At 34.8% G+C, this 13609-nt stretch overlaps 1 protein-coding gene across 1 annotated transcript; it reads left to right on the top strand.

Moving 5' to 3' along the window:
- Nucleotides 1-1238: 1238 nt before the first annotated feature.
- LOC123700276 lies at nt 1239-12639 on the top strand. Its single transcript, XM_045647449.1, has 11 exons — nt 1239-1610; nt 7960-8022; nt 8144-8310; nt 8935-9055; nt 9159-9280; nt 9517-9694; nt 10547-10707; nt 10997-11137; nt 11518-11689; nt 12031-12117; nt 12482-12639. Exons 1-11 carry the CDS (start codon nt 1434-1436, stop codon nt 12572-12574), a joined length of 1482 nt encoding a protein of 493 aa, XP_045503405.1. The 5' UTR covers nt 1239-1433; the 3' UTR covers nt 12575-12639.
- The last annotated feature ends 970 nt before the right edge of the window (nt 12640-13609 follow it).

Here is a 13609-nt window from a genome sequence, read left to right as displayed (position 1 = left end):
GAAACAAGTTTTTTTTTTCTTATTCATGAACCTATACCTACCTTATAATAGTAGAAAAAAATACTACGTGGGTGAAGCGAAGATATTTATGAAAAAAAGCAGCATACGCTGAAAATATAAAAAAAAATAAGATTCTATAATTTTTGTAAGTATACCGACGACATAATATCAGACCTAGAAAACCAAAAAAACGACGTGTGGCACTCGGGGACTGCCGCGGTAAAGTCATTGCATGCTATGCCTTCAAGCCACACCTCCGCCCGTCGGAGTGGGGAGAGTGAGGTTTTTTCGTTACGGAATTTCTCGATTCAATCTATGATATATAAAAGAGCTAGATACGTTACCCGCTCTCTATTTTGGCAAGAAAAAACTCAGGTAAGTGCCCGAGTTTCACTTAGTCACGCACCATTCAGCGTCGTGGCTGGACGTTCTTTTTGTATTTTAATCGGCAGTTGTTATTACGAAGTACATGAGTGAGACATGTATTATGTCTCGTGCGTGAGAGTGAAAGAGAGAACAACTGTATTGGTGATAATGCGTTAGTAAGTAGGTATGTATTAATTACGCTGTTTTTTAGTGCAATGATGTTGGCGTATGCCGCGTCTACTAGTATAATATCGCCCGTCCGATTAGGGCCCTTCTGGCCTCCTCCACTCAAGCGACAGCTCAAGCCGAGGTTCGTGGTCCCCGTCAAGGGGGGACGCCCTTGTGCATGTCGCTACCAGGGTGAACCTTCAGTTCACCCCCGCGTCCGCGTTAAAATGTAGAAGCCCTTCTGGCTAACATTGAGAAACACCATACAAAAAAAAAAAAAAAAAAAATACTAGTATAATAGGTCATTGGATTCAATAGCTTAAAAACCATTTTTTATAAAAATATATTAGCGGTATGTATAGAGTACCACGTAGTATCCTGGGCCCTGGCTATATCGATAAAAAATAAAACGCACGCATGTGATTACTTTTCAGTTTTCACGAAATTTTCAATTTTCTTTTTTATAATTTTTTTTTAAATTATAGAAAAGAAAATTGATCAATTGTGATCATTGCTATCCGAAATATTACTACAAAACAAAATGAAGTATTTTATTAAGATATTGTTAGATACTGTGGTTAGATCATAGAATATTGGAAGAACGTTCGGAAGTATTATTTAGAAATTATTTGAGAAAAATATTAGAAAATGTCTGTTACTAAATTTAAATGTACATGTCAATTTCAAATGACAGTTGACAGCTGACACATCATATGATTCACGAAGAATTTGTTTAGTATTTCGTCTCGACAATATTTTATTCTCAAACAAATCACTTGAATTTGTCTTGTCTGTGAGTGCTTAGTGACGGGCTTATTGTCAAGCCATTGTGAAAAAAATTCCAAGAAAAGTGAACTCAGTGTTAAAGCGTTTACCAATGATATTGTAGTGTTTAAGTGATGGGTAATCATAGTAGTCATGAAAAGAGTGCTACAGATGGTAGTGGAAGTGGGACCAGCACCCCGCGAGGTTCTACTCGTGGGACGAGGTCTGGGTCCAGCGGGGAGCTGCAAGGTCAGCAAGAAAAAGCGGAAAGCCAACCTTTGTCACTCGTCCCTGTAGAAAAACTCGGCAAGGTAAGGTTATGATTTGATTAGCATATCATTACATACAATATAAACGTTTCTGCTTACATTTACTCTACTTATTCGGTAGACAAGTCTAAGAATAATCTTGGATGATTGAAGAAAATTCTATTTTTATTTAGTCGCCATCTATATCGTCCTTCGAGATTGTGAATTTTCGTTGTAGTAGTTATTGATAAGAACTGCTCACAACAAACAATGACGTCAATTCGCAACTTCACAAATATTTGATAATTTTCGTAATTTACAAGTGTACTGTATTATTATATTGTTACTTGAAATAAATTGTTTTTCCATTTAAAGTAAAGAAAGAATAGTTTCTACTAGAAGGATCTTTCTACAAGGTTAAAAGCTTGCAAACGGGGAAGGAAAGGTAAGAACAAAGCCATGCTGCCAAAACAATTAACTGAATTATCCTTGAATCATAACTGTTCAAGGTGCAAAATTGGAACAATAAAATTTATTGCAAATATTAAAAAATAAAGATACACAAAATGACAAGTTTCTATTAATAACTATTTAAGTTTATTGTTTATTGCGCTATGTGATGATAAATCATAAAATACCAGGAATACTTTTACAACATCCACAATATCTTTTAACATGTAAAAAGGTTAGGTCATTGTTATTAATAAACAACAATGAACTTTTACAGAAAATACAAGTGAAAAATAAAACTGATTATTCAACAAAATCTATGCTACAAAGATATCTTTCTTTCTCTGAATTTATTCATTTATCTATTGTCCTATCTTATTATGAATAAACAACAAATCATTTATTCATAGTTATTTTAGTAAATCCCTGTAAGCAATAAGTTCATTTTTACCTGTTAAAATTAGTTGCATTATTTGTAATCTTCTTTTAAATATAAAAATGAATCCCTATTATTTAAATGTGAAAACATAATGGCCATATAAAATTCATGGATTTGACAATTTGTACGAAGACAGGACAATGTCTGTTGGATCAATAAGTATTAAATAAATTAGCGGCGAGGCCGCGGGTGTAAACCTAGTTAACCATACAAATGTAAAAATTGCATTGAAATCATTTCTTAAGAAAATCCTGCATTGTAGTCTGCCGTCTATTTGACTTGGGATGATACTTTAGATTATTCTTACTATTCTGTATATTATATCTTATCTCAGTTATTTTACAGTTTAAGTAAATGATTATCCTGCAATATGACACGTTATTTCAGTGATATTTGTATATTTCTAAGTAACCAATAGATAATATTATCATATACTAGCTGTGCTTCACGGTTTCACCCACGTGACCTCGCTCCTGTTGGTCTTAGCGTAATGATGAATGGGCTATCTGACACCAAAATAATTTTTCAAATCAGACCAGTAGTTCCTGAGATTAGCACGTTCAAACAAACAAATAAACTTAGCATTATTAACTATATTAGTATAGACATTGTGTTCTCATCAAGTTACTTTTGTAATATCATAGTTTATAAATTAAAGATTTAAACGGATTTTAAACGCGATTCATGCATTATATTATTTTCCCGACGTTTCGCACACTTTTCAGCGAGCAAAAATCTTTAATTTCCTAAATTTATAATACTTGTGTAAAATAAAACACTAGAATATGCTAACATCATTGACAAAAGAGCTTGTGAGTCGCCTAATGGTAAACGCTAATTTGTAAGACACAACTTATGCCGTGTGTATTTTCACGTGAATTCACGACACTAAAGTAGCCATAACATATTGAAGTAAATTATAAAAAAATATTAAATAAGAGAATAATAAAACAAAAGAAATGCAATTAAATACAACGATAAATGTGTATTTAATTATTAATTACAATGTGCGTAGCTAATCGCGTAGTCTAAGAGCCATTAACGAAAAGAGTAATTGAAATAAACAAACAGAAAATCGTTTTTTCACAATATAAGTATAGATTATTAAATCTATTAACCTGTTGCCTCTATAGTTGTGACGTCACAGCGCTGGCTAATTTACTGAGAGCACTCACGTCGCGTAATGATGGTGATTAATTGCACGGAATGTTACTGATAAGTGAATTCACATGATCTAGACGTGCGCGAGAGATGCCGAAGTACGACACGTGGGTTTTTGATATCCGGAAATAGTGCGCCACTTTAAACTTTAAAGTGAATTATTTATACCCACATGTGTGACGGTCTCTATCTAATTGGAAAAAATCGTGTAATACAAACGATGTTTGCTTTCAATAATTTGCAAGACAAATAACCAGTTACTTGCTGCTGTAGAACGAAAGTTCCAAACGCTCATTGTTTCAAATAAAAATTATTTGTCTAGCAAGAGGGAAAGAACTGATTACTTATTAATATCCAAAAATCGAGAAACTTCTCTTGAAATCACCTGCTTATTATTGTTAATGGCACAGCAACGAACATTTATTTTTCCATCATTTGCCGTAACAATTTATCAAAATGATGATCGCTTAAAGCACTTTACATCCACCTAGCAATAATATAGTTTGTCACACATGTCATTACTCACAACGTATTATTTTAATAAAAACTTACCCATAAAACAGGAAATTTGCGTGACAGATGCAGGAAAAACTACAGTTAGTCAGTACTGTTATGCCGAGCAAACAATTATTTTTTACTACACTGATTTCGTCTACCGTAAATACCTAACTACATAAAAGCAAATGACTGTAGAAATTTTTTTCTTAAATTAATAATCCTAATTAGTCATTCGTAATCTAATCTAGATCCAATCACTATAAAATTTGAATAAAGCTAAAAACTAAACGTTATCTGTAAACATATTAACGACAATTTACGAAACGATATTGTGACACGAGATGGTTTATCATTTGTTACAGTAGCTCTTGCACTAGAGTGCATTTACAATCAGAGTCGAACAAAATCACGATGATTACAATCGATCAGTTGATATCTTATCGACAAATCCCAGCATTGTGCTGTTTATTTATTTAGTGTTGAGCGAAACATGTGTTGCGATGGATCGCACGATAGTTAGTGACTTGAGATACACTATTATTGGTATACAAGTGAAGAATTTACGGCAACGGAAGAAAGCTACGGCTAAGCCCACTTGTAAGGTACGGTGACTATGATTTATGATTTTGTGGGATATTTTTGCAAGGGCATATTCGGTTGAGGTTTATTTTAGTGACGATTTTGTAATACTTGTTCGAACTTAATTGAGTTAAATGCCAAGAGACGGAAAAGGGATTAATTAATTAGTGAGTATTAATATAACGTACGCAAATAAGTTCTCAATTTATTCTTGTTCACGGCTAAACGTTTGATTTGAACAATGACAACTTTTTATGTTTAAACCTTATCTAAATTAGATTAGAGTATTAGAAATAAATAGATAAACAGATATGTAACAAAACAAATAACGAGTAAGTTAATCTATTAAGAACCCAGAACCCTCAGTATTATTAATATACTATGTATTTGTTTGATTTAAAAATCAATTAAATTTAAATTATTTTAGTCTTGTCTAGTCGGTTAATTGAAAAAAAAACTGCCACCCAAACTTATTTATATGGTTTTGGGGTGTAGTTATTAAAGACATAAATTAAAAATGCCCTAAATAGAGAAAATATTAATTGTATCGTTTCGTTTTCATTAATTATACTTGATACATCGGGTCTTTCCCTGCTTTATCTACGTTAAAATACTCAGGAGTTGATTCCGATAACTTGTGACAATTTAAATGTTTCTTCATACTTACGAAACTTGCTTACTTACCTTCATGAATAATCAATATTACCATTTTAATACACCATTTTTTAAAGTCTAATGAACATTGAGATATACATATGGAGACGACACCGCCTACATCACTTATGTTCCGCTCATCATACGCCATATGGCGTAACTGCACGCTCATTTTTTATTTGTTTTAAAGTGAAACGCATATTTGATGCGTTTCACTTTAAACACACGCCTTCGTGTGTGTTACGAATTACGATATTGCACAAATAATACGGAAAAGTGCAAAGGAATAACTTTCATCGGTAAGTACCTAACTACATAATAATTTTTAAAACTTAGTTAGAGCAAAAAAATGGCGCGCAGATTTTGTTCGTGGTGTCTCCTCCATACGTAGTACTAATAAAAAACAATGCTAATGAAAACAATGATATTTTATGTATAGATACGTTATATACTCACAAGATATCCAAAAAAAATGCTTCCTATGCAGTGTCAGGCACACACAAATACAAGTTTCATTTTACTTAATTTATTACATTGACAGACTGTATAAGAGAGATGGCTCTAATAAAATGATATAAACAAAAAAGACAAAGATAGTTTGTCACTTCCGCGCAGGTGTAAGCAAAAGTCACAAGAATTCACCAATTAAATATAAATAAACAAATAGTTGCCATGGCAATTGGCATAGACTAACGACACAGAAGGTTCAATGTTATAGATGTTACGTTTCCTGCACACGTAAACAAATGTGACAATTTCATTTACTATTTAATTATTATTATGAAGTTGTATTAAAATGAAAAAAACTTTTTTGGAGATATAACTGTAATAAGCATTTATTACTAGCTGTGGTGTTCGTTTTCGGTCATCATCATTTCACCCGATAAACACCCACTGCTGAGCATAGTCCTCCTTATAGAACTCCATACGGACCGATCTTACGCTATTCGTTTCAAGGCAGTTCCCGGAACCCGTACAAGGTCATCACTCCAACTTGTAGGATATAATAATAGTGGTGCCTAGATGAAAAAAAGTATGAAATAAAAGAAAGGACGAAGTATAAGCCTTTTTTATCTAAAACACAAATAAAATGTATGTTCAATAGCTATTTACAGAAAAGCAAATAGCATTTTTCGTCAGTAGCGATAATCTTTTCTTTAATGTATACGTATATTCAACATCATTTTTGCAAACAAACATTTTTGCCATCACGATTTCATTGCATATAATAAATAGATATATTTGTTAATTACATGCACTGTGTGGATTTAAATATAAATATAATCAAGTATTTACCCAAATCGAAATTAATAAAATAGCCGTTCTATTTTCAATAATCGTATCTACATGATAATCTTTGAACACAATGTGCGCTAGCTTTGTCACACTAGTGATTGAAGCAATGTTTTATCCCTTTCATTATTTCAATACAAGTGTCAAGCAAGTGACATTCATTAATAATTGCAAATTGTTATTTTTGCTCTAAAATTATAATATTTTAATACATTTACCTGTGATATGATATTCCTCTATCTTTCTTTATTTTACTATCGTAATTTGTGCACTTTCTGAACACACAAGAAGGCATTATTGATAATTTTAACGTTTATATCAGCATGTACGTTCGCTGTCACAAGTCACAATCTGACTGATTCCACTGGTCCCAATTAGGACCAATTCACGGTTTACGTTTTGGTGCGTTGGTAACGTATCTACCTCTTGTTTCTATATATAATATCATTGAATGAAAAACAATCTACTAGCATAGTAAAATATCAATACTAAATTATTGTCTCGGATAGATTTTTAAAATAAGATTCACACGGGATCAAAATTGTCATAAATGAGCGACGCGACGTAAAAAAGTGCAATCGGCACTTGAAAACTGCTTGTATACATATTAGTTTCTCTTTAAACACAATCCTCTATTCATGAAATACATTTATCTAAAAATGCTTCGTATCATCAATGCAAATAATTTCACAGCCTCTCAGCATAAATCTCGATCTAATTCTGTCTAGTATATAGTCGTCTGTGATCTTGTCACTAGAACTACATAGTTTGATGGATCCAACGAACATACGACTAAAAATAGCAAAGCCTTTCCTTATTTAAAGCATAGATAAAACGGCAGAAGATCATGTGATACAAACCACCAAAGTCATTGGTCACCGTTTTCGATCAATCAGGATTACCGTCGTATTTATATTATTAATTAAGACTCAAGCAAATTGCTATCGGTTGATTACATTGTTACGTAAATTGCAATGTTTTTAATCGCTCATTTTTAAACTAAAAACGTTTCTATTCGATAAACAAATAAATTTCCATTCAATAAATAACTAATAACACTTAAATCTTTATTGACAAACAAAATATTATTTTGAGGAGCTACTTGGATTTCCCTTACCTTATCACAGTAGTAAAATGAATGTTAGAGATATAATTTTTAATACCAATGAAATATATTTTATCGTCTTTATTTAACGCAAACTTATGTTTATTAAAATTTAGTACCTAATTTAAAACTAGTTCAAAGTGTCTATTCTACCGAAAAATCCACAAGAAAATATGGAAACTTCATTTCAAAAAGCTTATCAATATCATAAACAAGAATAATTTTACTTGCAGTTACTGGTTCAACGATCCCAGAAAGAAGATGGCGTCAATGGTGTCACAGAAAATTCATTCACAGTAAGTTGTATTTATTTCGTATCAAGTATTCTAAGAAATTGTTAATCTATTCTTCTATGGCAGTATAAAAAAGACTCCTAGATGGAGCAGTCCTAACATAAAATGTTCTGGAACATTCCAGAAGTACCTGTTCCCGCGGTACCCGGAGCTGGCGCGGCAGTTCTACCGCTACATCCACAAGCTGGGCAAGTGCAAGAACAAGCACATCCCGCTGGCCGCGTTCCGCCAGCAGTGTGAGAGGATACTCGCCATGTTGGACGATAGTGTCATCATCGAGACTTATGTTAGGTAAAGATGTTTCAGAAAGCAATTATGTTGGTTCATCAACAAAATTAATAGGTTTCATGTATTGAAAAAGAATGGCCAGACGAAGAAAATTGAAAGGCACTGCGTCTCGAGTTGATTTTATTTTAATAATAATTATTTAAAGCTGGTTACGTATTCTCAGAATTTTTCAAAGACCAACATCACATCTAAATATCACCACTACATTTATTATTTCAATTTTTATATCATGGTTAATTCTATGTAGGTACCAACAATGTTATTTACAAGTGATAACTGCGTTAAAAACAACCGACTTCAAACTTGCACTTGCAAAATTTACAAATACCTACAGACAAAAATGCTCATAAAATAAAAACTACTGGGCCTATCCGAATAAAATTTTTATGGGACCAATTCGACACCATCCCGCATCGAACAAAAAAAGAATCACGTAAATCGGTTCAGAAACCTCGGAGTAATCGGTGTACATAAATAAAAAAATAAAAAAATATACCGGCCGAATTGATAACCTCCTCCTTTTTTTTGAAGTCGGTTAATAATTCAGTCAGTTGTTTAGGAATCTATCGTCATGTATCATCATGGAACTCGCCATCACCGGGGATTTATTGTTGAATGTATTTCTAGAATGTTCTGCACCGACACAGAGGAGGCAACGGTGACGCCAGACGACTTGCGAAGCCTCCTGTATGTTAGCTATAAGTTATCTATGGACTACTACCCTGAAGGACCACAGACTTGTTTGCTGGTATGAAATGTTTTATTTTAGGCTGAAATAGTGATTCCCTTCGATAGCTTTATTTTGTTCTTTCTATTGTATTTGTGTTGTTATGTCTGTTTTTTAATTGCAGATAAATAAAACGTTAACAGCAGTGGTCAAAGGCTGCTTTAACAACAAGGACTCGCACAGCGTGGGCTTCGTGGTACGCTGGTTAGAGGAGCACTGTCACCGCCTTATATTCCCTGTTCACAGGTAATAGAGCTCCATATCGGACATGTTATATTTTGACTGCTTCTTAAAAATTATTTTAAGCATGTCACGCATTTCATAAGCTGATATTATTTTTGCAAAAAAATTGTTCCTCAAATGAGTTCATTGAACCATCTTGCATTTTTAATACTTCAGTATCGATTGTTCAATTTTTACGTGGTACATGACGTGTCTCGAATCGTTCAATTTTTACGTGATGCATGTGTTTGCTGTCCCAGGTACTGCGTTCACTTGTTGGCCACTCGGCACCGCGAGCTGGAGACGCAGCTGGAGGCGAGCCCCGGCGAGAGCGGCACGGGCATCGAGCTGGCGACCCCGGTGCTGGAGCGCGCCGGGCCCAGCGCCGCGCTGCTGCCCACCTCCGCAGCGTGGCTGGTGGCCGCGGCACTGCCTCAGGTAACATCCGGCTCGAAGGACCACTTCACAGTTTGTAGAGATCGCCTTGAAGGAACATTACTGCCCTAGAGTAAGATCCGGCTCGAAGGATCACTTCGCAGGTTGTAGAAACCGCCTCGAAGCATCAGTAATGTTCTTTTAATTTGATGATTTGATACATAAAGTTCTGCTTTAAGTATGGAAGTTAGAATCCGGCTCGAAGGACCATTTAGTTTTGAGCCGCAACTCCACGTGATACATAATATGTTTTAGAATCTAAAATGCCCAATATTGATGATACAATTTAAAAAGTGATGAGGTTACAATCGATTACGAATGGTCCTAGACAGACAGAGATTTAAGTAAAGCTTTTGATAAGGTTGACCACGACTTATTTTTAAAGAAAGCTACGCAGCCATAGTACTAGTGATGCTTTTCTTTCTTGGCAAACATTTTATGTTTCGAATAGATAACAGAAAGTGAAATAGTCCGTGGAAATACTTATTATACGTGTTAGTATGTGTTGTGTCCCGCAAGGTTCGTTACTTGGACCATTGCTTTTCTAAGTTTTCATAAACAATATCGATGAATTCAAAATTGTAAAGACCAATTGATGCGCATCATGATTCATGATGCTTCTTTTCCAAAACGACTTGTTTGCTTTAGATTGCGGTCGGGTGGCTTGCTGAAAAACCAATTTTATTTAGCTTGTAATAAATTTTTCGATGCAGTTACAAGACATTCAGTATAAAAGTACCATGACAGTGTTTTTTTGTGAATTTATTTATGTGAAATTTTGTAAAAAAATGTAATTTTTAATTCTTGAATTTGATTTGTTTATATGGTGGATGTGTATGAATGTGTTGTGCGCAGGTGTACACGCGGCCGCTGCGCCCGCCGCCGGGCACGAGCGCCAGCGCGGCGTGGCTGTCGCGGCTCGTGTGCGCGCTGCCCTCGCACTGGGCGCCGCTCTACTCGTCCGGCGAGCACGGGCTCGGCGCCAACCGCTTCCTGCACCACACGCTCGCCTACCGGTCCGTGCACACACACACACACACACACACACACACACACATACACCATACCTGATTTGTACATGTTTATTTTCTTAGCATATTGTACCTACACTGAATATGATATTTTTGGTTTTATGTATATTATTTTATAAAGCATTTGAATGCCATAAAACCAAAAATATCAAATTCAACAAAAAGGTCGTGTTCCATCGTTACAACATTGTATTCATTGAAAAATGTTTCGTATTTGTTCGTGATCGAATTTTTTTCTATACTTTATAAATTTATATATTGTTTACCCCCGCAGAGGCCCAACGCTAGTGGTGGTGTCAGGCGGGAGCGCGGGGGACGACGAAGTGCGCGTGGTGGTCGCGTCGCCGCAGGAGTGGCGCGAGACGCACCAGTACTGGGGCAGCGCCGACTGCGCGCTGCTGCAGCTCTACCCCAAGTGAGTTGCGCACACACACACCCGACCCATATACACACACAGTTACCAATACTCCGACATTTTGATTGCGAGCTCTTACAGTACGGTCGTTGCAAACATGTATACATACATACATACACATATGTACAAATACGCGCGCGCATACACACGCACACTCATGAGTACTGTGCTCGTGCCGATTGTGCGCCGTTACTACTGAATCTTAAACAACATATTAGCTGCTACAGTACATGTTGTTACGTACACGCGTAACAGTACATGTTGTTACGTACACGAGTAACAGTACATTTACGTACACGCGTAACAGTACATGTTGTTACGTACACGCGTAACAGTACATGTTGTTACGTAACAGTACAGTACATGTTGTACACGCGCAGGTTCTGCGTGGTGGAGGTGGGCGCGCGTATGCTGTACCTGAACACGCACATCCGCGGCTACCCGCGCGGGCTGCGCGCCGGCGCCGACCCGAGGGCTCCACTGCTTGATATTAACGACGCCTTCGACGGCTTCCGCTTCCAGGGCGTGCCCTACCAGCTGAGGGCTATTGAGGTTAGAACATACAATACAATTACGGCATGGCAAACCAAGTATTTAATAATAAGCTATGTAAAATAATATATTATTTTGTGCCTGTATCCTTTCCTGGAAATTCATAAATAAATACAGGGTTTTCAACTGGTCGTGGTAGACGAGATCGAATTTGTCATAATATCAAAATTTGCTTACCATGCCCAATTGAAAACTTCACCCTGTATATTATATTGTGCTATTTTTCATTAATTATTTTGTTAATTTCACTGGCAATGTATGAGATTTTAAAATTATGTTTTAATGTCATAATATAAATATTATATATATATGTATAATAAAAGTCCATGATTGTGGTATAGGTGTGGGGCTGCGGAGACCAGGCATTGCGAGAGACACAGCTCGATATCAAGAAGTGGCAGGTGAAGGAGGCCGAGCGCCAGAGGAATGTATGTAGCTGCTTGTTTTCTTATAGTGTAAAATGACATTTGTTTGATGACTTTTAAGTTAGGGTTTTTTTTTCTAATTTAAAAGAAAAATTGTATTTATTTATGATAGAATAAAATATTGTGTTAGTTTATTATTACATTTTCAAAGATATTTAAATAAAAAAACCAGACAAATCATCATCAAAAGAGTATGGAGCGTGAGGTTTTTTCGTTACGGAATTTCTCGATTCGGTCCCCGCGCTCAAGGCCCGCGATAGAAGCTATGCAATAGCTTAAAAATTTTAGTCCATTAACATTAATTTATTTAAAAAAAGACCTTTTTTTCTTCTTTACCATTAATTATTTCATTATTTTCGAATTGCAGGTAAAGATCTCAGCAGCGGACTGGATAGAGCATCCCGACAGATATTTACTAGAGTTGGCGGGTCGGCCGCAGTACAATAACTCTGCGTCATAGATAACTTACAAAATACACCATTTTAATACATAGAATCGATATCATTTTACTATAACTAGGCTTCATAGGACTTGACAAAACTTCACATATATGACTAGATTTTGTATAAAAATCAATATCACACACATTTGACATTTCATACAGCGACATCTGTACGGAAATAAAAAATATAGGTATATAAAATTTTCACTTTTTGGCGCAACGCCATCTAGTGACGTAAGAGTTTAGGAATTGGCCTAATAATGAATTTTTTATTTGTTTTGAGTTCTAGTTGAGTGATTTATTTGTGTATAAAAACTATACACAAGTACTAATCAAATAAGTATACTATCGATTTGTAACTTTTTGCCTTATGTTTTCTTTTTATCTGGAATCATAGTCCAGTGACGAATTGTATTTTTTAACGACTAGTGATGAATCAAAATAAGAACAGTGATGTAATGGTCAATATAAGTCAAACGTGATATAATATTTTTATAATAATCACGAAATAAATCAATGTATTCGCATCTATTTAAATAAAATGGATGTTGTAGTATTTAATATGCTCATAATATAAATAATAATATGTAATAGATCTATAATAAAATTTACACATTTAGAAACACTACCATTAAACATTAGGCTAGGTATTTTTAATAAATTTTGCAAATCTGTATTGTCTATGGGTGCATTTGCGCGGGAAAAAGATAAATATACATACAAGGTATATTCACTAACCATTTCAGTAAATAACACCTTATATTTTTTAATGTTTGACCAGTTTTATGCTTTTGCTTCCTCTATTTAGATTCACTGCCATTGCATTTCTTAATCTTTCGAGTGTCAAAAGTTTTCACTAACACACCTATAAAATATATTATTTTCTTCTATCTACTAACAGTGAATGTTTTCTTATTGACATTATTTTTATCGTCCTTAATTTTTCTGCAGTGTGGTTGAAATCAGTCTTACTTATTTGCAATTGATATTTTATAACAACTTTTTTATTAAAATGGTTTTCGTGAATCTTCATTTCTTTCAGAAGTCGGTTTT

This window comes from Colias croceus, chromosome 19, assembly GCF_905220415.1.
Source record: "Colias croceus chromosome 19, ilColCroc2.1".
Classification (NCBI taxonomy): domain Eukaryota; kingdom Metazoa; phylum Arthropoda; class Insecta; order Lepidoptera; family Pieridae; genus Colias; species Colias croceus.
This window is presented reverse-complemented; position numbering and strand designations above follow the sequence as displayed.